The 24,918-nt window shown below is 34.6% G+C and overlaps 1 protein-coding gene across 1 annotated transcript; it reads left to right on the forward strand.

Moving 5' to 3' along the window:
- The first annotated feature begins 20,185 nt into the window (after positions 1-20,185).
- LOC112743157 (uncharacterized) lies at positions 20,186-21,125 on the forward strand. The gene is made up of 2 exons (XM_025792370.1): positions 20,186-20,411; positions 20,536-21,125. The coding sequence occupies exons 1-2, from the start codon at positions 20,186-20,188 to the stop codon at positions 21,123-21,125; spliced, it is 816 nt and encodes a 271-aa protein (XP_025648155.1).
- The last annotated feature ends 3,793 nt before the right edge of the window (positions 21,126-24,918 follow it).

A 24,918-nucleotide genomic window follows, 5' to 3' on the forward strand; every position in this document is an offset into this window, starting at 1 on the left:
AGGGATGCAAATCCTTGACACCTCAGGATCTGTGGACCCCACAGGATCCCCACCTTCCCTCCTCATAATCCTAGTTTTTTTTCCACATCTTCTTCTTCATCTATTCTTTCTTCTCCTACTCGAGGACGAGCAACATTCTAAGTTTGGTATGGTAAAAGCATTGCTTATTTTGCTTTTCCATAACCATTGATGGCACCTAAGGCCAGAGAAACCTCAAAAAAAAAGAGAGAGAAGAGAAAAGGGAAGACAAAAGCTTCCACCTCCAAGTCAAGGGAGATGGAGAGATTCATGTAAAGGATCTATAGCTCGGTGGTAGAACATTTGACTGCAAATCAAGAGATCCCTGAGATACCTCAGGGGATACATTTTTCCCCACACAACTATTGGGAGCAACTAAGGATAGGAGCACCAAAATCACTAGGGATCAAGCAACAGAGACAAGGAAGAGACATAGAAGAGCTCAAGGACATCATTGGTTCCTCAAGGAGAAAACGCCACCATCACTAAGGTGGACCCATTCCTTGTTCTTAAACTTTCTATTTTTTGTTTTCTTATGTTAAATGTTTATCTATGTTTGTGTCTTTATTACATGATCATTAGTGTCTAAGTGTCTATGCCTTAAAGTAGTGAATATGAATCCATCACCTCTCTTAAATGGAAAAATGTTTTAATTCAAAAGAACAAGAAGTACATGAGTTTCGAATTTATCCTTGAACTTAGTTTAATTATATTGATGTGGTGACAATGCTTCTTGTTTTCTGAATGAATGCTTGAACAGTGCATATGTCTTTTGAAGTTGTTGTTTATGAATGTTAAATATGTTGGCTCTTGAAAGAATGATGACAAGGAGACATGTTATTTGATAATCTGAAAAATCATAAAAATGATTCTTGAAGCAAGAAAAAGCAGTGAATACAAAAGCTTGCAGAAAAAAAATGGCAAAAAAAAAAAAGAAAAAAAAGAAAAAGCAAGCAGAAAAAGCCAAAAGCTCTTAAAACCAAGAGGCAAAAGCAAAAAGCCAGTAACCCTTAAAACCAAAAGGCAAGGGTAAATAAAAAGGATCCCAAGGCTTTGAGCATCAGTGGATAGGAGGGCCTAAAGGAATAAAATCCTGGCCTAAGCGGCTAAACCAAGCTGTCCCTAACCATGTGCTTGTGGCGTGAAGGTGTCAAGTGAAAACTTGAGACTGAGCGGTTAAAGTCAAGGTCCAAAGTAAAAGAAGAGTGTGTATAAGAACCCTGGACACCTCTAATTGGGGACTCTAGCAAAGCTGAGTCACAATCTGAAAAGGTTCACCCAGTTATGTGTCTGTGGCATTTATGTATCCGGTGGTAATACTGGAAAACAAAGTGTTTAGGGCCACGGCCAAGACTCATAAGGTAGCTGTGTTCAAGAATCATCATACTGAACTAGGAGGATCAATAACACTATCTGAACTCTGAGTTCCTATAGATGCCAATCATTCTGAACCTCAATGGATAAAGTGAGATGCCAAAACTATTCAAGAGGCAAAAAGCTACAAGTCCCGCTCATCTGATTGGAGCTATGTTTCATTGATAGTTTGGAATTTATAGTATATTCTCTTCTTTTTATCCTATTTTATTTTCAGTTGCTTGGGTACAAGCAAGAATTTAAGTTTGGTGTTGTGATGAGCGGATAATTTATATGCTTTTTGGCATTGTTTTTAGTATGTTTTTAGAAGAATCTAGTTACTTTTAGGGATGTTTTCATTAGTTTTTATGTTAAATTCACATTTCTGGACTTTACTATGAGTTTGTGTGTTTTTCTATGATTTCAGGTATTTTCTGGCTGAAATTGAGGAACTTGAGCAAAAATCAGATTCAGAGGTAGAAGAAGGACTGCTGATGTTGTTGGATTCTGACCTTCCTGCACTCAAAGGGGATTTTATGGAGCTACAGAACTCAAAATGGCGCGCTTCTAATTGCGTTGGAAAGTAGACATCCAGGGCTTTCCAGCAATATATATAATAGTCCATACTTTGGCCGAGTCTAGACAACGCAAAAGGGCGTTGAACGCCAGTTCTACGCTGTAGTCTGGGGTTAAACGCCAAAAACACGTCACGAACCAGAGTTGAACGCCAAAAACATGTTACAACTTGGCGTTCAACTCCAGAAGAAGCCTCTGCACATGTAACATTCAAGCTCAGCCCAAGCACACACCAAGTGGGCTCCGGAAGTGGATTTATGCATCAATTACTTACTTCTGTAAACCCTAGTAGCTAGTTTAGTATAAATAGGACTTTTTACTATTGTATTAGACATCCGGGATTGTATTTTTGATCCTGTGATCACGTTTTAGGGGCTGGCCTCTCGGCCATGCCTGAACCTTTCACTTATGTATTTTCAACAGTAGAGTTTCTACACTCCATAGATTAAGGTGTGGAGCTCTGCTGTTCCTCATGAATTAATGCAAAGTACTACTGTTTTCTATTCAATTCAACTTATTCCGCTTCTAAGATATCCATTCGCACCCAAGAACATGATGAATGTGATGATTTTGTGACGCTCATCATCATTCTCACTTATGAACGCGTGCCTGACAAACACTTCCGTTCTACATGCAACCAAGCTAGAATGAGTATCTCTTAGATATCTAATACAGGGGACCGAGCCCGAGTTATTAGTATCTTCGTGGTATAAGTTAGAACCCATGGATGGCCATTCCTGAAATCCAGAAAGTCTAAACCTTGTCTGTGGTATTCCGAGTAGGATCTGAGAAGGGATGGCTGTGACGAGCTTCAAACTCGCGAGTGCTGGGCATAGTGACAGACGCAAAAGGATAGGAAATCCTATTCCAGTATGATCGAGAACCTCCAGATGATTAGCCATGCCGTGACAGAGCATTTGGACCATTTTCACAGAGAGGATGGGATGTAGCCATTGACAACGGTGATGCCCTTACAGAAAGCTTGCCATAGAAAGGAGTAGGAAGGATTGGATGAAGACAGCAGGAAAGCAGAGGTTCAGAGGAACGAAAGCATCTCTATACGCTTATCTGAAATTCTCACCAATGAATTACATAAGTGTTTCTATCTTTATTTTCTATTTATTTATTATTTATTTTCAAAAACTCCATAATCAATTATTATCCGCCTGACTGAGATTTACAAGGTGACCATAGCTTGCTTCATACCAACAATCTCCGTGGGATCGACCCTTACTCACGTAAGGTTTTATTACTTGGACGACCCAGTGCACTTGCTGGTTAGTTGTGCGAAGTTGTGAAGTTATGTTTGGACCATGGTATTGTGCACCAGTTATTGGCGCCATTGCCAGGGAGAAAACGAACAACAAATTTTACAACCTCAGAGTAACAATTTCGCATACCAGCGTTTCCTCACCAGTTTATTCTTGGGAATTCCTCTTTCCGGTTACTTCATTCATGTCCATGAGACACCCTTCGGGTCTTGTCCACACTAGACAAGCGATATCGAGGTGATTAGACTCAATATCTCAAGTTAAGTGCTTCAAATTACCAAAAGTACACTCATGAACTTCATGCTAGATGTATCTGTTAGATACCCTAACTAGCACAGGCACAGACTCAGAGTTTGCATTGAAGCATAAGCAGTTCCATCCCTCAGGCTCATGACGAACTGCTCTGATACCATAATGTAACACCCTAATATTCAAATCCTTATGCTCGAGTCATAAGTCAATGATAATAAGGTGGTACGACTCTCGAGGGTGATTTTTAATATGTAGTTATAAGTAAAATTGAAAGGAGAATTAATCGAGAAGCCTGAAAAGAGTAAAAATAAAATCACGAAGATGTATCACTCACGCATCAACAACTAAAAGATAAACCGTGAAGTCGAAAGTTATGGTGATTTAAAGTTTGGAAAGCTAAGTTTTCTTTCTCTCTTCTCTCTATCCGCCCCCTCTCTCATTCTCTAGGGTAAATGAGATGAAATGCTCATAACTAATGTTTATATATGTTGGGTCTTGGATCCACTTAGGCCCGGTTCACTTGTTTTAGTCCGTTGGCCCAACTATGGGCCAAAATCTTTAAGATTAGAATTTTTAAATCGTATTTTAAATATTTCTATCTTTTCAAATTATAAATTCTTATTTCTTAAAATTATTCACTTCTAATTAGCTTTCTCAGCCACAGTACCAGACTAACCGCAGCCGGTACTGCCAGTCAAATTTTCAGTGCACATTTTTTATTCAGAAACTATGTTTTCCGACTCAGAAAAATTCATTGAGTCCAAATATCATATTTAAATTATCAAATTCCGATTGCTAAATTTTCTAACCATATTCGCTCCTATTTAATTTATTATTTAATTAATTACGGTTTGACCGGGTTTTACATTTTATCTTCTCAAATTTCTTCTTGTTTTACTCTTTTAATAAGAATAAAAATAAAAAAATCAAACAAAGAAGAAGAAGAAACACATAATGCTGCAAAATTACTTGGAAGAGGATGAATTTACATTCATTCAACTAAAAGAAAGAAATAAATAAGGAAAAGAAGAAGAAAAATATATGCAGTATTAGAGCAAATATTTTTTTGCATTTGCAGTAAATTTTAGTGTAACACCAAGATATTTGGATGTAACACGAAGATATTTGCGTGTATTGTTAAAGAATTTTCGGTGTATGTATGCTGATAAGTTCTGCGTAATTCAAAACTCTTTCTCTTTCTCCTCCTCATCTTCTGCTGCTTTTTTTCTTCATCTTCTTATTTCATATTCTCATAATTCTTCTTGAAAGGAAAAAATCAAACAAAAAAAATATATAATGTTACAAAATCAATTGAAAGAGGAGGAGAAAAAAAAATACACCAACAACAACAGTAATAAAAAATAACGATGAAGATAAAACACACGAAGAAAAAAGAGGAGAAACGTAGAAAAGAAGGAGAAGAAGAAGGAAGAAGAGGAGGAGGAGGAACGCGGGATACAAAGAGGAACGATGTGATTTTACACGCGCGTTATGTAAGTGACTTGTATGCTAAAAGGACTTGTATGTGTAGCAATACTCTTTCAATAAATACTTACAAAAGATTTTTTAATCAAACTAAAAAAATTTAATTATCTTTTTTTCTATCTTTTAATTTTAAATATTATTTACTAACGTAATAAAAAAGTGAATAATAATAATAATAATAATAATAATAATAATAATAATAATAATAATAATAATCACTCAGATAATTAAAATAGAATATCTTAATATGTATATGACACTACATATATCAAGAATTTATTATATATGATAAACTTTTGTTTATGAAGATAATTTATGTGTAAATCAACTAATCTTTATAACATATAATTTATTGTATAATTTTTTTCTCTTAATATGGGTAAATTAATAAATTTAATATACAATAAAAATTTATATTATTTGACATGTGAAATAAACAACTTAAGCCTTTATCTATGAAATAAATATAATAATACAAAAACCTACTTGTTCTTGTAGAAGTTAGCCGGTGTATAACTCGTCCGTCGGTAAATGCTTGTAAGCTCTCTGTCCAGATAAGGTATACGTCGACAATGAGAGAATAAGGGGGTGGGTACCTGCAAAAGACACTCCGACGCTCAAGTCAGTAAGTATTTAAGAGGCATATAATAATTCTATGAATATAAAATGTAAGACATGAAATAGAACTTATCACGTGTGTGTCCTTATAATAATTCTATGAATATAGAATATAAGACGTGAAAATAGAACTTATCATGTGTTCTATTATAATAATTATATGAATATAGGATATAAGACATGAAATAGAAGTTATTAGGTATTTTTTGTCTTTGTTGAGATATAGAAATTGGTGCCTTTTATAGGCATAGAGTTGATGAATGATATTCATGTTATGACCGTTTGGTCATTAAGATGGAAATGATGGTCATTAAGTCGGTAATGAAGGTGTCGGACACAAGCAAAGAATGAATGATAATTAAGGCTGAGTTATAACTCATAATGCACAATAAAGACTGAGTTATTATAAGGTGACGGATCACAGCCCCCAAGCTTTGACTGCCGATCATATGATCCAGGCTAAGCTTAGAAAATAAAATGAGTTATAACTCGGTTAAAAGATAAGTGAATAATGATATGGTGAGCCCCAAGCTTAGTCGGGTTATTATGTCAGCACTTATTCAAAAAATAATTGAGTGATAAGAGTTATTCAATCAAGATAGTTGTGTGGGGGATACTTTTCCGCTTAAGAACAATTTTAGCATTTGATTGTATATGAACTGAAAAGTTCAGAAATAGATATCCATTGACGAAATCGATTGTATGATCCGAGGATATAATGGTTAACTGTCTTGGAAATTTTTTCGGCCCACAACAACTTACTGATAAATTTCTCGCTCAAAACAATTAGTTATTGAATATTTACAATTTATAGTGAATGTCTGACATGAATAAGATAAATTGAGAAAATGAATATGTACAAAGTCGCAACTTATATTGAATAATAATATATATTGTAAAAGTAAAAGAGTTCAAAGTAGAAAAATATACCTTAAAAGTTGATAATTATTGTAGAGAAGAAGACGACATATATAAATGTCATACATGTCAAATATGAATATCTGAATTTTGTTTTGTAGGACATACTTTAATTTGATAATAAAGCAATAAAATAATAATCATTAAATGATACATTTATTATAATGTTTTTAACAGTTACAGTATGATGAGTGATATTTCTTGTGCAACAATAGTAAATTTTGAATGTTTCCACATATTTTTGCTAAATTTTTTATCAAGGTTCTGAAAATCAAACCAGTCATCGAACCGCTCTAGCTACTGGTTTACTGGTTTACAGGTTTAATCGGTTCAATCGTGGTTGAATCGGAAAAACCGTTTTATAATAAAATAATAAATAAAATATAAATACACACACCAAAACTATATGATCTTATCAATTTACAAACTCAAAAGTTTTTTTAAAACACTCTTAAAATATATATTTCCAAGCACTTTTGTCATCATCATCTTCATCTTGACACTCATCACTCAATTAAAAAATCCACAACCCTAATCCTCTATGATTTCTTTTGGAAAAATAAAATCTCATTCAAGAAGGAAACCATAGCTGTAATTAATTAAGAATATTTGTGAGACTCAGCACCAAGACATAGAATAATTATACATATAGAAAAGTACCAACAATCTAATTCTCAATTTTATGAATCACCCTAAACTCTAAAATCAATAAATCTATCAACAAAAATTCAAAAATAGCATACTCATAAATTTAAAAACAACCGCAGCAGGGTTTAGAACAAACATTTAATCACTAACAATACAGAACCTTGTGTATTATTAGTTAATATGATGCAGGGTGCTTTTCTGAATTTTTATTCTCCCCCTAGAAAATGACAGTTTTCCATATGAAATTACCCTAACAATACAAAATCTTGTGTAGAATTCTGCACAAATATTACAAACAGGATTATATATTATCACTGGCAATATCCAAAAGGTTAACAAAGGAGAATATACCTTGGGAAGCTTATCTTTCGGTGGTGGACCCAGATAAAATCCTTCTTTTATACTATCAATAAACAAAAGTCAACATGACAACAAAACAAAACATACAAATGTAGGTAGATATGAAGGAATAGAAACCCATTCATACCCTGGAAATAAGAATGACGATTTAAAGGAGCCATTTCTAATCACTGGGCCATCAGGTTGAGAGAAAAAGGATAGTTGAATGATTTCCTGGAAACAGAGACAAGAAAAAAATAAATCTATCAACAATTAATCATGCTTCACCCTTCAAGCAATCAGCTTCAACAATTAATCATGCTTTAAGTAATAAAAAACAAGGTTTAGAACAAACAATTAATCACTCTTGATGTGAAGAACATTTTAAACAGTGTCTGAAAAATATTCTAATAACCAGCAATCAGCTTCAACAATTATTCAAGCTTCAAGGCTCAAGCAATCAACAACAAAATTTAGAACCAACAAGTAATCACTTTTGATGTGAAGAACATTACAAACAGTTTCTGAAAAATATTTTAATAACTAGCAATCAGATTCAATAATTAAATGAATTAATCATGTTTCAACAATTATTATTACAATCAACAGAGTGTAATCCTAGGGTTAGAAGCTAGAAACCTGAAAAAATGTAGAGCTGGCGGGGACAGTGGCACGACAGAAAGTGTCGAACAGAGCTAACGCCGGTGGGAGGACACTGCACGATGAAAACTGGCTCTAGCAGTGGTTGCGATTTTCAAAGGCTAACTTCGCGACGGTTCGTGGCTGTGCAAACAACGTTGGCTAACGTTGGCTCAACGGATGTTGCGACGGCGGCGGTGGCTGGACAGAAGTGGCGGTGGCTCAACGGAGAGTGAGAATGGAGACTGGAAACATGAGAGGTGAGAGTGGAGGCTCGAGAGAGGAGAGGGGTGAGGTCTGTGTGCCTCTGTGACTAGTGACTACTGACTAGGGTTAGGGTTCCCTTTGGCCCTTCAGCATGCAAAATGCGGCGTTTAGGGAAAATTTCAAAAATTGGTCGGGTCACGGTTCGGTTCGACCAACCGGTTCTCGGCTGGTTTGACGGGTCAACTTCGGTTTTTAAATCATGCGGTTTTGTCATCTATTCGAACCGTATTTGCTAACGGTTCCCGGTTCAATTGGTCCGACCGATCGGTTTGAACCGATTTTCAGAACATTGTTTTTTATATTAAATCAATAGTAACATAAAAATCAATAAAATGAAAAGTGCAACAGTTATATATTGCTAGAGAATAAAGAATATATAATCAATCAAATGACATAGAGCTATTAGGACTATTTTTGAACAATTCAATTTTGAATTTAAGTTTATGCAAAAATACATTTAAATTTGTAAATGTAGTAGGAAGAAAGAATAAAGCATTGATAATAAAATAAATAATAGAGATTAAAATAGTATTGTTGAAAAATTTCATTATAAGTTTTGAAAAAATTCAATTACATTTTAGACTTGGACTCATCTAATTGTATAGATGATAATAAAAATAAATAAATAAATATAATTCATGAAAAAAAAATTAGCATGATGGTATAGAAATTATAACACCATGATGATATGTTTGGAATTTGTTCATGTGTGATGAATGAATTATAAATGGGTAAAGTACTAAATTGGTCCTTTACGTTTAGGCGTAATTCTGTTTTGGTCCTTAATGTTTAAAATGTCTTATTTGAATCCAGAAAAGTTTTATTTAGTTTTAATGTAGTCCCATCGTGAGGTCAAAGTTAAATAATTAATGGAATGTCCTACATGATAGCAGTATAAGAACAATATTGATAATCTGGAGAACAAGTACAAGCTCCAGAGGCACAAAATCAACCGTGGATGCATCAATACATTTATTTATCATTTTTCTTACCATTTAAATGAAATATTTTCTATAGAATTAAGGAGAATGATAAATAAATGTATTGATGTATCCACAGTTGATTTTGACCTTTGGAGCTTGTACTTGTTCTCCAGATTATCGATCTTGTTCTTGTACTGCTGTCATGTAGAACATTTCATTAATTATTTAACTTTGACCCTATGGTGGGACTAAATTGAAGCTAAATGAAACTTTTTTGGATTCAAATAGAACACTTTAAACCTTAAAAACCAAAACAGGATTACGCCCAAACGTAGGGGACCAATTTAGTACTTTACCTTATATAAATTGAAATTAAAAAAGTGCTAAAGAAATAACTAGCAAATAATATTCATATTTTTTATTTGATGTTATAGTTTATCAAAATTTAAGAATGAATTTTGAAAAAATTCAATAGATTTGCAAATGTTTGTTTTGGAGTATAGAGAGCAAAACATGTTCAACAAGTGTGACATGTGGATAAGAATTGCTAATGCAAAGAATGAATCATGGTACGTTTGGATTTAAAATGACAATTATATATAGGGAGAGGTTTTATCAACACTCTCATGACAATAGATAAGGAAAATATAAGAGATGAGGCTACTGTATAGTAAATGATCCCAAAAGCAAAAAACAAAATTATAAGAATATAGCAGGTTTTGTACTCTTTTTAATTACTTTTGGTCAAGAATAAAAAAGATAGAACACGACAAGTAATTAAAGAGCATGAAATTAAAAAAATTTTGTAGGTGACATACATTGATTTATTTAAATTTTTAGGAGTTTGAAGTGCATATTTTTAGGCTTGAAATTATTGATAGAAAGTATAACAAATTAAAGATTAGTGTGAATAGTCATTTCATTATTCTAAATGAATTATTTGTAAAATCCTCAATGAATATTATTTGGCCTTATGAAATTAAGTTTTGAATAGAGGTTGAGAAATAAAAAAAAATAGAATACATAAATTGCTAAAATATATAAATGTTATTTAAAAATTGATTCAAGTATTTGAATATAATTCAAATTCTTTGAATCTATTCGGTGGAGCAGGAAATTAGTTTACCAGGCCTCACGGTGGGCACCAATTGTTCTTGTAGAGGTTAGTCGGTGTATAACTCGTCCGCCGTTGAATGCTTGTAAGCTCTCTGTCCAGATGAGGTATACGTCGGCAATGAGATAACAAGAGGGTGGGTACCTGCAAAAGACACTCCGGTGATCAGGTCAGTAAGTATTTAAGAGGCATATAATAATTCTATGAATATAGAATGTAAAACATGAAATAGAACTTATCACGTGTGTGTCCTTATAATAATTCTATGAATATATAATGTAAGATATGAAAATAGATCTTATCATGTGTTCTATTATAATAATTCTATGAATATAGAATATAAGACATGAAGTATAAGTTATCATGTACTTTTTGTCTGTTTTGAGATATAAAAATTGGTGCCTTTTATAGGTATAGAGGTGATGAATGATATTCATGTTATGACCGTTTGGTCATTAAGATGGAAATGATGGTCATTAAGTCGGTAATGAAGGTGTTGGTTACAAGCAAAGAATGAATGATAATTAAGGTCGAGTTATAACTCATAATGCACAATAAAGACTAAGTTATTATAAGGTGGTGACGGATCACTACTGATTTATTAGTATTGAAAAAATATATAAATAGTATAAACATGATTTTTTGGTAGAAAAATAATAGTAAAGGTTATTAATAAAGTTAATTACACAATAAAAATAAGATCACTGTTTTCACATACTACAAAACTTATATCAATCCTCAATAAATTATAGGTTTAATTACTCTGTTGGTCGCTTAGTTTCGCAAAATTTTCAATTAGGTCCCTATACTTTTTTTTCTTTTTAATTGGGTCCCTGCACCAATTTTTTTTTCAATTAGATCCCTCTTAGTAGTAATTGACTTAATTGTCTAGGGACTCAACTAAAAAAAACTTGGTACAGGGACTCAAATAAAAGGAAAAAAAAAGTGTAAGGACCCAATTAAAAAAAATTGATGCAGGGACCCAATTAAAAGGAAAAAAAGTATAGGGACCTAATTGAAAATTTCGCGAAACTATAGGGACCAACAAAGTAATTAAACCTAAATTATACATTAGTCTTGTCAAAAAATAAATAAAATATATATTAGATATTATTATTTATGTACTAATATATATATATATATATTATTTATGTACTGAAATTTAAATGATTGAAATTATTAAATGTTGAATATTTTATACCTAACTAATTTTGTTTTTGTTATTAAAATTAAAAAAAATTGAATTCTTAATCAATTATAAATTTAAATTTAAATTTGTGCAAAAAAATATTTAAATTTATCTCACTAATCAGAATTAATTACAAAATAAAAAATTATTTTATTCAACATATTATAAAATAATGTAGCCATTCATTTTTTAAATTATTGCTAAATAAAATAGTGTAAAAAATAAAATAAAAATGTTTTTATCAATCTAGGGATAATAATTCATTTGCAAAGTTATCTTATTTTTTTTTTCACACAAACTAATACTCAATGATGGTATTTTTGTAATATTACCAAGGAATATTAATCAATCTAATAGCTTTTGTAATGATATAAGTATATAAGTTTGGACACTTGAAAATTGTAACACCCTACCATACGGAGTCTTATGCTTAAGTCATAAAACAGGGATGGCAAGGTATTACGACCTCTAAAATAAAATTTAGTACGTATAGTAGTGTGAAAAATGATTATAACTAGGAGCCTTGAAGAAAAAGGGGTAAAACAAAAATCGTAACTCGAAAAGCACAACACTCCGATCGATAACGTAACGAAACAGATAAAGGAATGAGCTAACACGAGCTTATATATATACAAAAGAGTGTCAAAAACACGAATATCAAAACTCAAGACCCGGTTGCGAAGATAACCGACCCGAGCATAGAAGTATATACATAAATGTAAAGTAAGGAACCCAAAGGAAATCCAAAGGGCGAAAAATACAAAACTTGCTCTCCAAAACATCCTCTAAGAGGAAACAACATAGTATGTATTATTTAGTGGAGATAAAAGTATCTAAGAGCAAAACATAAAACCCAAGAACAAAGGATCTTCGCTAATCCAGAAGTCTCCAGCATGTCTCAGCGAGGAGCCTTACGTCCTGCATCTGAAAACCACAAAAATTCGCATGGGTGAGAACCAGAGGTTCCCAGCATGGTAACAGTTCCCACATATCTAACATGAAATATCCTGGAAAAGTCAAAGTCAATCCTAGAACTTCCACCAGATAAATCAAAGCTTATAAACAGGCTAAACCATAAATGGCAACTGACTAAAGATCTTCAGTCTAACTAATACTTCCCTTTCCAATTCCTTCAGACCTCCCAACCACCAGCAGGAGTATAATATGGCAAACACAGTTATATCAGACAAGAGATATACAAATAGGAAATAGATACGATATTTAGACAATTAGCAAGTAATATGCAATCAATTAGGCAATTCCAAACAATTCACATAGTATGCATATGATGAATGCCTGTCCTAATGGCTGATGAGTCTCATCTGGCGGTTATAAAGCCAGCCCGACAAGTCCCGGTAGCTAACTGTTGGACTGTCCCTCTGTCGTGCATCCCCAACTCGAGTTATTCTCGATCATCATCATGATCATAATCATAATCATACAAAACCTACATTGGTGTTTGTTCACGGGGGCGAGCTCATCCGGAACTTTCACAGTGTCCGGCCACACTTATGACATAGGGTTAGTAGAGTATCGAGTCTCCACCTGGAGCACGTGGTGGCTAGGCCACTGCTTTCATCCAGGAAAACTCGTATCTCAAATAGTGGAAGTGCAACATTCGCATTTCATTCAACAGCATATATGCATTTATACTCAGCCATAATTCAATAATGGCCCTGCCGTAGCACGGCAATCATCCAGCCATCTGGCTCACGGTTAAATCCATAACCAACCAATTCATTAACAATTACAGCCCTTCGGCTCATGGCACATAAAGCACTTCCACCGCCATCCTCCGTAACTCATACAATCATCATTGATCATCATTGATCATTATTTCTCCCCTTTCTTCATTCACAAGTTACCACATCTCCCTAGCTTCATCCCATCGCTAAGTATATCATAATAATTCAAGACACAAGGGGTGAGATCGGAGGCCTAGAAGTATGAAATTTGGCTTTTAAAACTCAAAAAATCAACTTTGGGATGAAAATAGGGTCACGCGTGCGCGTCGCCCATGTGCACGCGTGAAAAGCCAAAAAAAAAAACACATCGACGCGTATGCGTCACCCACGCGCACGCGTGGATGGGAAAACAGCCAAGGGACGCCTACGCATCAACCACGCGTACGCGTGGGTACAGTTTGTGCCCCACGCACAAAACTGGCACAATTCTCACCCAACTCTAGGGAATTAGGCTGGGCATTTGGTGCAGCGCATCGACGCGCACGCGTAGGCCACGGGCACGCGTGGATAGTGCATTTTCGAAAGACGACGCGTACGCGTCAGTCACACCTACGCGTGGGGGTGCATTTTGCCAAAAAATTTTCTAAGTTAAAAGCTGCAGAATTCACAGATTCACACCCCAATCTTCCGACGGGCATAACTTCCCTGTTTCAAATCATTTTTCGCCCGTTCTTTGAATGGCATGAACATCCCGGATCCAATTTCATTTCTAAATAAGTTTGGTACAAAACGAAGATCTGGAGTCCAAGTTATGCCCCGTCAAAGTATGCATAAAAACCATATTTTTATACAAAACCACAAAGTGCCATTTTCAGAACAAACCAATTTCATCTCTTTTCAAAATCAACCAAAACATACCAATTTCAACCCATTTTTGAAATCAACCCAAGACATACCAAAAATTAACCTCAAGCCTCCTCAACTCATACATTAACATGTTTATCAACAATGACAAAACACCATCCCATCATTTTAACCCATCTCACCCAAATAACACAATTTCAAGCACATTTTCATGTCATATACTCTTTCTTATCCCAATTTCCAACAACACCATATCCAATCAACCATCATTACATATAATCAATATCACCCTCACCATCAACATGGTTTCACCCACAATCCAACCTCAATCAATCATCAAGCATATATCAAACATGCATATTTCTCATACATCATACCATCAAAACATCAATATTCATAATCATATATATGACCACACAATATATCTCAATCATTCAACAACCTCAATAATTCAATCCCCATCTTAGGGCCTCTAGCCCAAGTATTTCCCACCATATTACATTTTAGATACAAGAAACCGAGACCATACCTTAGCCGATTTCCCCGCTCAACCCGGACCACTTTCAAACCACTTTTCCACAAGCTCTCAAGGTTTCAACACCTCCAAGAACATATTTTTCAAACACAAAGCTCCTCTCCAAACTTTCCAAAATCACCAATCAAGCTCCAATATACATATATAAAATGCCTAAGCCACAATATCACACCAATACACAATAGCTCAATACCCAAAACCACAAATCCAACATTCTCACTAGGGTTTGAGATATCTTACCTTATCCAATGACCAAGGAGGCAAGAACAAGCCTTCTCCTCAAGCTAATTTGATCCTATTACACAAAGGAGCTCAAAATCTCAACATTTTTACCCATGAAACTCGAAATCAAGGCTGGAAATTCGAAGATAAAACTGACTTACCTCAAAATATTGATTGTATGGTTTTGTAGAGCTCTTCACGATGAACGCATGGCCGCAAACGGTGCGGCAATCAGAGCTCTAAATCAAAAATTATGATGGTTTGAAGATCAAACAAGGGTTATAACTTGAGAGAATGTTCTTCTCCCTTTCCTTCTAATTTTCAGCGTGAATGAGGGTGTAAGGAGAAGAGAGAGTGTTGAAAACTAGGATTTTAGCTTTAGTTATGTTGGGCCAAGGGCCCAATATAGGTTCGGTTGGTCTGGTTTGGCTCGTTCGGTCCAATCTTGGTCTGATTTCTATAAAATTGGTATCAAAATTCTCGTCTCAACCTCCTCTATCATATTAAGCCATAAAAATTATATTTTTAGCCTTCTAGAATAAATTCTCATTATTGGGTTAATTAGTCATTAATTAACTAGATTTTACAAAAATTATGTCATAAAATATAAAATTTTAGCAGGTAACAACGTTGATCATATTGTTTTGACTTCATGAATGAATATGATGCTAACAAATAAAGTTGTCACAACTAAATTTTAACAAAGACAAATCTCCATAAATATTACTAAAATTGAAAATTGTTCTACTTTCAAAACAAATACTATTTTTTCACTGTATTTTTTTAATTTGGCAGGTCGAGAACTAATCCAGCACAGATTGAAACTCCATTTATTAAGAGTCTATTGCTAGCTAATGAGTTGTTGCATACACAAAGTTGGATTCGAAACCATAATACTTGCATAAGTAGACAAATGAGATAATCACTCAACCACTCCAAATTAATTAAGATAAATTTTAATTATTTTTAATATTTTTAACATTAAAATTATGACATTTTATTTTATTTATAACTTTATAAAATATCTATAGTTATTATTATTATTATATATATTTATTAATTATCTTGTGCAGTACACAGAAACATACACTAATATATATAAAAATTGATACTAAAATGCATGGTTCTGAAAACCGAACCGGATCGGTCGGTTCAACTGGAATAATCGGGAACCGGTCACCTAGCCGATCTGGGTAAGGTCAGAAACCGCTTGGCAAAAAACTGGTAAAAAACGGTCGAACCGGTGGTTAACCGGTGAACCAAAAGAACCGTCCGATTTTTTAGCGATTTTTGGTTTGAAAATAAAAGTGCTAAACGGCGTCGTTTTGCCTCTTAAAAAAAAAAAGAAAGGCTAAACGCCTAATGAGTAACGAAGCCCTAAGCCCCTAATCACTAATCAGAAATCACATAGAACTCCAGAAGCCAGTAGAGGAATCTCCCCTCTTTGCAGTCGCATCGCCACCACCATCCTCCTCGCAGCCCACCGCCATTGCCACCGAATCTCGCAGCTAGAGCAGCGACGGCGTTGACCACCGCGGAGCTCGCCTCCTCGTTGGTCTTTCGTCCTGTTTCTTCCCTCTTCTCACCGCTCCTCTCTCTCCGTGCTCTCCGTCCGGCGACCCACCGTCCGGCAAGCTGACCACCATTCTTACCTTCCCTCTTCTCTTCTCGCCTCTCCTCTTCCCTTCGAACGCTTCTGCCCCCCTCCTCAGCTCTCGTCACTACCACAGAGAGAAGCTGAATCTTTCTGCCCTGCATCGTTCCGCCGCTCGCGCCGCTCTCTGCGTCGCCGCGAGCTCAGCCGGCCACCACCAACTCTGGGTGGCACTACTTCTGCTCTTCTTCCCCTTTCCATTTCCCAGTCTGTCTCTGATACATTCTAGGTCCCCTGCCTCATCCCTGCTTCCTGCTCTGTTTCTTTACTTTCTTTTATTAATTCTGTTGTTAATTTTAGTTAGATTGCTGATTAATTCAGTTTGTTAGGATAGATAGATATATATGTTGTTAGGTAGCTAGGTTGTGGTTAGAGGATTCTAGGCCTGATAATTGCTCCGTTCTTGATTATCCAACATGGCTTAATACTGCTTGTTTGCTGAATGATGTTGGTGTGATCATTGCTGTGCTGTTTCTGTTTCATGTGACCTGATTCTATCTGCTGCCCTGCTGAATTGTACTTGTGAAATTAAGTTTGATGCTGCCTCTGTACATGCAATCCATGCTTTTCTCATGTTAATTGCAATTTTTGGATTCATGTGCTTATATTTTGCTGCTACTTGCTGTCCAAATTTCTAGAAATTGCTCTGTTTTTAAACTTGCTACTTAAGAGTTGAACGTGGCACTTTTCAAATTCTTAGTATCACTATACTTCTCTTTCTTAATGATCTATGAAGTTGTTTGTGAACCTCTAATATTAAGTTATGGATAATTTATTATATGAAATTTTAAATTTTATTAAGTTAGAAATTATTGAATTTATATATTTAAAATTATTTTTACTTTTTTAGAATTTTTTAATAATTTTATTTAATATTTAATTAAACCGGTTGAACTCCGGTTGAACTTTGGTCGAACCAGTAAACCATTAAACCAGTGACTTTATTGGTATATTGACCGGCCCGGTTCTCGCAACCTTGCTAAAATGTGTCATGTTAATGCCAAAAAATTAGGTTTTTTATTCAAATAAAATAAAAAAATCTAATATTACATGAATTCTCTAAATGATATTTTGATACGTGAATTTCCTTTTTATATACTTATATACATCGTCTTGGCTAACTGAGCTTTAGATTAATTAGTAAAAGATGATACGCTCGGACAATTTATGCTTGAAATTCATTTATACAAAGCACGTAGATTGTCCCAGAATATTGAGTATTGAAAGATGAGTATAAATTCGTTCCAGGTGAAGTGAGTAACCCTCAAAAGTTTGGGACGATTTATGAGCAAACTCAGAAATTTTTATTACTATTTATGAGTAAAATATAGAAAATTATTTGAATCAATTTAAAGATAAAAAATTAAATAATTTGTTATGATTTAGATCGGATTAAATTGGTATATATTTCATCTAAATTTTATATTTTGATAATTTAAAAAGATTAAAATTTAAAATTTATAGAATTTTTTAATTACAAAATTTTTATATTATAAAATTTAGATGTGATATGGTTTAAATTACAAACCAATTTAAAATCATAGATAGTAAATTTTTTATTATTTTAAATTGTACTATATTTTTGTTATTATTCCAGTACTCATTGAGTATATTTTGAACGTTTAATAAATTTATTATTTTATTTGTCATTATCTCTTATCTACATCTTAATTTAAAAATAAATTAATACAATACAAATCAATATAGTTTGTTATAATAAATTAATATAATACAAATTGTAAATAAAATTTTTAAATTTTTGTTTAATAAAAGTCTCTCATTTTGTATACCATAAAGATAGTATATTCTTAATTTATTTTTAGTTATGTGCTTTTGAGTAAAATTTCAATGATTAATAATTGATTGTAAGTATTTAATTTGTTTGATTAACTGAATATGATATAATTTTTTTAAAATGTTCAATAGATTCAAAAAAATATAACTTTACTAGCATTTTATGGTTAAAATTTTGTGAGAATGTTATTGTTATGTTTAAAAATGAAAGGATACTAGATCTTAAATAATTTCGTCTTATGGTTTTCATAAATAATTCTAACCCACCACAATATTTTTGCCACATAAAATAACAAATCAAATAATAATTTTATCAAACTTTTAAAATGTATTTAGTGATTACTCAAATAATAAAAAATAGGTTTTTTTTATTTAAATAAATTAATAGGAGATGCAAATTACCTAAATCCCTTAAATGAATTTCAAAAACGTGATTTTCCTAAATTATATAATATATAAATCGTCCTAAACTTTTATGTGTTATATAATATATGAATCATGCTATCCCGGGACCACTTATGCATGAAATGCATTACTCAAAAACACATAAATCGTCCCAGACCATGGAACGATTTACGTTTAAAATCACAAAGCTCATGACCATGGAACGATTTATGTGCTTAAAGAGGCTCTAAATAAACGAGAACGATGTATATCGAGCCATAGTTGAATTGAAGGTTTTGGGAAGATGGATGAGAGTGTGTTTTTGCTAGTTCATTACCGAAAAAAAAAATTGATGAAAACATAAGTGAGGGTGTAACGTTCAGTAGTAAAAAGTAGGTTGAAGTGTTCGTAAATCCTTCAACGAGTTTAGAAGATTTAAAAAATACTATATTACAGAAGTTATACGGTAAAAAGCGTGTGAAGCAATTATTTTTTCAGATCCCTATCTCACTTAGGCAAGGTTATGTTGAGTTCGGAAAGTATGAGATGCTAGGCGACGACGACATTCGTGTTATATTTCACAGTCAATCTAGATTTCCATATTTGAGGGCTATGGAGTTGTTTGCGAGAATGGTTGATGTGGAGGATAGCTCTGGTGGATCTGCTCCGAATCCGCCCACCGTCGGGCTAGAAGGTGCTTCTAGCGCCATTCCAACTGGTCACGATGTCACTGCCCATGTTTCGTCTCCATCATTTGCAGCAGATCTACCTGTTCAGGCCGATAATGCAGACGATTTGGGTGATGCGCGTACCTTTAGTGAGCTTGCAACTGCAATCAAAGCAACACCAGTATTGGATGGTACAACAGCATTCATAGAGGTCAGAGACAGGGATCCACTTGCAGAGGCCATAGGCGATGATGATTCAGAGTCAGAACCTCCCATTATTGGCGATGATATTGACAATGAGGAAGACACAAGATGATTTGAGATATCTCAAGGGCAATCCAGCTCTCATACACAACAGTACCCTCTACACTTCTCTATGTTGGATCTTGAGGCGATGAATCAACCAGCATTTCCAGGTCAACAGCTATCAGCTATTCATGGAGATGGGCACAGTATGCATGACACAGAGGAGTTTAAAATTGGGCAACGGTTCCAAAGTAAAGAGGAAGTAGTGTTGACAGTAAAGAGTTATAATATTCATTGGGGTGTGAGTATAAGGTGTTTGAGTCCGATCAGTTGAAGTATCACGGAACGTGCGTCAGTTTGGGAATGGGTGTAATTGGCTTATACGTGTGACTATACGGCAGAGAAAAGGCTACTGAGAAGTCTGAAAGTACAATGGCCGCACACATGTCTTGCAACCGAACTGTCGGCCGACCACAAGAAGCTTGATTATCATGTGATCTGTGCGTCAATACTATTGCTGGTCATGGCGGATGCAGCAATCTTGGTGAAAATATTGCAGAATGCGGTCTCAACGAAATATGGTTTCAATCCCATTTACAGGAAAGTGTGGATGGCTAAGCAGAAGGCAATTGCACAGATTTATGGTGATTGGGAAGAGTCTTACAACCTAATTCTGAGGTGGATAATTGGGGATCAGATGTACATGCCGAGCATTATCGCAGTGTTACATACTTCACCTGTAAGGTCTGGTAATATGATCGATGGCTCGAGGGTGTTTTTTTGTCAATTGTTTTAGACGTTTCCTCCGTTTGTTAAGACCTTCAAGTATTGGAAGCCACTAATTTTCATTGATGTTACCCATTTGTATGCAAGTACGATGGTACTTTACTCATGGTGATTGCACAAGATGGAAACTCAAACATCTCCCAGTTGCATTCGTGCTAGTCCAAGGTGAGAACACGGATTCATTGAAGTTTTTCCTACATCACCTTCGTCAGCACGTGACTCTGTATCCCGACATTCTAGTTATATCTAACTGCCACAATGTAATCAAGGCTGCGTTAGTTGCCGAAGACAGTGGGTGGCTCCCACCGACTGCATATCATACATATTGTGCTAGGCACATAGCTGCTAATTTCGCACTTAACTTCAAATCTAAGGATGCACGGAAGATTCTTGTGAATGCAGCCTACGCAAAATCTGAACAGGAGCATCAATATTACATGGAGATCTTGAGGTCAGAAGACCCGGCTATGGTTGATTGGTGTAACTGGATTGGGTTAGAGTTGTTGACCCAATATCGGGATGGTGGTCGCCGATACGGTAATATGACAACCAACATTTCTCAATGTATTAAGACCGTCCTAAAGGGTACACTTAACCTACTTGTGGGGTCACTTGTGAAGTCAACATATGGGTGTTTGGCTGAGCTAGAAAGGAAAGGAAGTGGAGTCGCAACTTAGGGCAAGGCAGGAATTTTGCCAGGCACTTGTGAGGGCAATTGAGAAGAATCAGCAGGCCTCAAGAAACATGCGGGTTGAGCTATATGACAGAGAAAACTCAGAGCTTGTTGTGGATGAGATTGCATCAATAGGGGGAAGAATTGCTCTGAGTGCCTGTAGGATTTCGCTCTCGGCGCAGACATGTGACTGTGGATATTTTCAAGCCCTCCATTATCCCTGTCGTCATGTGCTTGCAGCCTGTTTGTATTACAGACTGGATTGGAGAACTTATGTTGATGATGTGTATCTCCCGACGACCGTCTTCAATGTTTATACAGTGGCCTCTGTTGCATTAATCGGCATGACTCTGAACTTGTTTTGAAACCATCCATACGACACGGTGAACTCATCAATTCAGTTTTCAGGAGGAACTTCACCAATCGAACAGCTCTTCAAACCACACCTACGCAGGCTTTTCACCTTCCATCGACTACTCAAAGTCGCTGACACAACCACTAATTGGAAATCTATCAACAGGGAGGCCGAACTGATATGTCACATCTTGTAAAGTAACAGTGCACTCCCCAAATGGCATGTGGAACGTGTGGGTCTCTAGACGCCGTCGCTCAACAAAGGCACTAATCAGTGGCTCATCCAGCTTAAACCAATAATCATTCAACCTAGCAACATGTAGTAATCCAACGCTATCTAGGTACGACATAATACGGTCATGCAATATCATCTTCTGTTGCCTACGGATGCTCCTTACACACTGGGTCGGCTGATAAAACAATAATAAACACAGTCGCAACTCAACAACGCATAATAACCAAAAACATATATAAGAAAATCAAATTCACCCCTGAACCACACAACAACCACATCATTCCTAAGCATGTTAAGCCTAAAATATTACAAATTTCTAAAACTACAAGCTATATAGATTAACAAAATCATATTAACATGACTCAACATATCACCGTCATCAACTATATCAATTGTAAACCAATTTAATCACTAACCTCTTCATCAATAAAACTTGCAACATGCGCAATACCGTTCAATCGGTACATGTCGCCTTCGTTCCTCGCCATCTTGCACCATACTGGTTGGGCCCACCTTCCACCACCTCCTCTGCTGCCTACCCAACTTTCAACCATCGCACTTATCCGCTACCTCCTCTGTCGTCTGCCACCCTCTTTTCTATGCACTGGTACCCACCCTCCACTAACACCAACTTCCCTCCACCTAACCCATTGGTCACTTTCTTCCCATCAGTCTCCTCCTCTCCAGTAAGCTCCTTGCCGTCAATGGGGGTCACAAATAAAGCATTACTCGTGGGAAGGTAAGTAGGGTTGGCCTTTACACATAATTTTTCCTAGGCTATTGAGCGTTATATTTATGCATGTAAATCGTGCTATGGTGTTAGTTGGGGGGGGGGGTATTGGTTTGTACATAAGTCGTGCTAGGGGATAGAGAGTTACGTATTAGAACGTAAATCGTCCTAGGATTGTGGGTTTTAGGGTTAAAAAGCGTTACTCAACCTAGGGTGGGATGATTTATATATATTTTAGAACACACAAAGGCCTAGGACGATTTATGTGTTTTTGAGCAATGCATAAATCATCCCGGAGTAGCATGATTCATATATTATATAACACACAAAAGTCTAGGACGATTTATATATTATATAGTTTAGGAGAATCTCGTTTTCAAAATCCATTTATGAGATTCAGGTCATTTAATTTGCATCTCCTATTAATTTATTTAAATAAAAAACCTAAAAAATATAACAATTTAAAATAACAAAAGAAGTTACAATCTATAATTTTAAATTACATTTTAATTTAAACCATATAACATCTAAATTATCGTATAAAAAATTTTGTAACTTAAAAAAAAATTATAAGTTTTCAAATTTTAATTGTTTTAAATTGTCAAAATATAAAATTTTAGTTAGAATATATACCGATCTAAATCACAACAAATTATATTAATTTTTTTATTTTTTAATCGATTCAAATCATACTAATTTTTTTTTTTAGATTTTACTTATAATTCAAAACAAAAGTATCTTTGTTTGCTCATAAATCGTCCCATACTTGAGTATTACAATAACACATGATTCGTCCGACACGTATGTGTTTTAAATTTTAAAGTGTTGCTCATTTCAAACACTCAATATTCTGGGATGATGTACGTATTTTTCAAAAATGAATTTTAAGTATAAACCATCATAAGATACCATCTTTTACAAATTAATTTAAAGCTCAATTAGTTAGGAGAATTTACGTATCAGAAAATTATTTAAGAATTCTTATAATATTGAATCTCTTTTATTTTATTTAAATAAAAAATTCTATAAATAGATAATTTATTCTAATTTATTCAAAATTCCAAACAAATTATTATTGGGATGATTCTAAATAGTAAATATATTAATAATTGATTATAGTTATAGTAGAACTAAATTTTGAGAGAAATGAGTTGAAATAAATAACTTTAATTATATTGGCCTTTGTAACATATTTAAAAAGAAAAATATATATTTGATAAAATTATTACAATTGTGGAGAAGAAATTTTAGCTTTGTTTTTGGTCATGAAGTATGACAATATTTTTTTGGAGTTCAATTTCAGTTAAAATTCTGCATTTAATTCAAATGGTATTGCATCTTTATCATTTCGAAATAGAAGAATAGATTACATTTAAGATTCAAAATATTATCAAATATAATTGAGAATTCTATACTCAAGATCTAACTTGATTATCCTCAAACAATGTTGTTAGTGAGAACCAATCTCATAATTAAAAAAAAAATGCCTTAATTAGTAGTTAGTTATTGTTATGAAACACTTGATAAATACTTGAGAGATATCTTGTTTTTTTTTTACACACAACAAAAATTTACCTTTTGAGAAAAAAAATGATTGTATTGAACGGACAAATCAACTTTAATTATTGAATAATCAATATCTCTTCTGTTTTTATGGTAACAAAATATTTACCAATTTTTTTGGAAAGGACTGGTGTGCGAAATCGTGATCTTTACTTCCTTGGTAACGGCGCTAAAAACTACATACGCACGTTCATGTTCTTAATTCTATTTCACAACTTCGTACAACTAACCAGCAAGTGTACTGGGTCGTCCAAGTAATAAACCTTACGTGAGTAAGGGTCGATCCCACGGAGATTGTTGGTATGAAGCAAGCTATGGTCATCTTGTAAGTCTCAGTCAGGCGGATATTAAATGGTTATGGAGTTTTCGAATAATAATGATAAATAAACAGAAAATAAAGATAGAGATACTTATGTAAATCATTGGTGAGAATTTCAGATAAGCGTATAGAGATGCTTTCGTTCCTCTGAACTTCTGCTTTCCCGCTGTCTTCATCCAATCAGTCCTACTCCCTTCCATGGCAAGTTTTGTGTAGGGCATCACCTTGTCAATGGCTACTTCCCATCCTCTCTGTGAAAATGGTCCGATGCGCTGTCACCTGCATGGCTAATCATCTGGAGGTTCTCGATCATACTGGAATAGGATTCACCCTCCTTTTGTGTCTGTCACTACGCCCAGCACTCGCGAGTTTGAAGTTCGTCACAGTCATCCCTTCCCGGATCCTACTCGGAATACCACAGACAAGGTTTAGACTTTCTGGATCTCAAGAATGGCCATCCATGGGTTCTAACTTATACCACGAAGATTCTAATATCTTGGACTCGGTCCTCTGTATTAGATATCTAAGAGATACTCATTCTAGCTTGTTTGCATGTAGAACAGAAGTGTTTGTCAGGTACGCGTTCATAAGTGATA

Source organism: Arachis hypogaea, chromosome 14 (assembly GCF_003086295.3).
Source record: "Arachis hypogaea cultivar Tifrunner chromosome 14, arahy.Tifrunner.gnm2.J5K5, whole genome shotgun sequence".
Classification (NCBI taxonomy): Eukaryota; Viridiplantae; Streptophyta; class Magnoliopsida; order Fabales; family Fabaceae; genus Arachis; species Arachis hypogaea.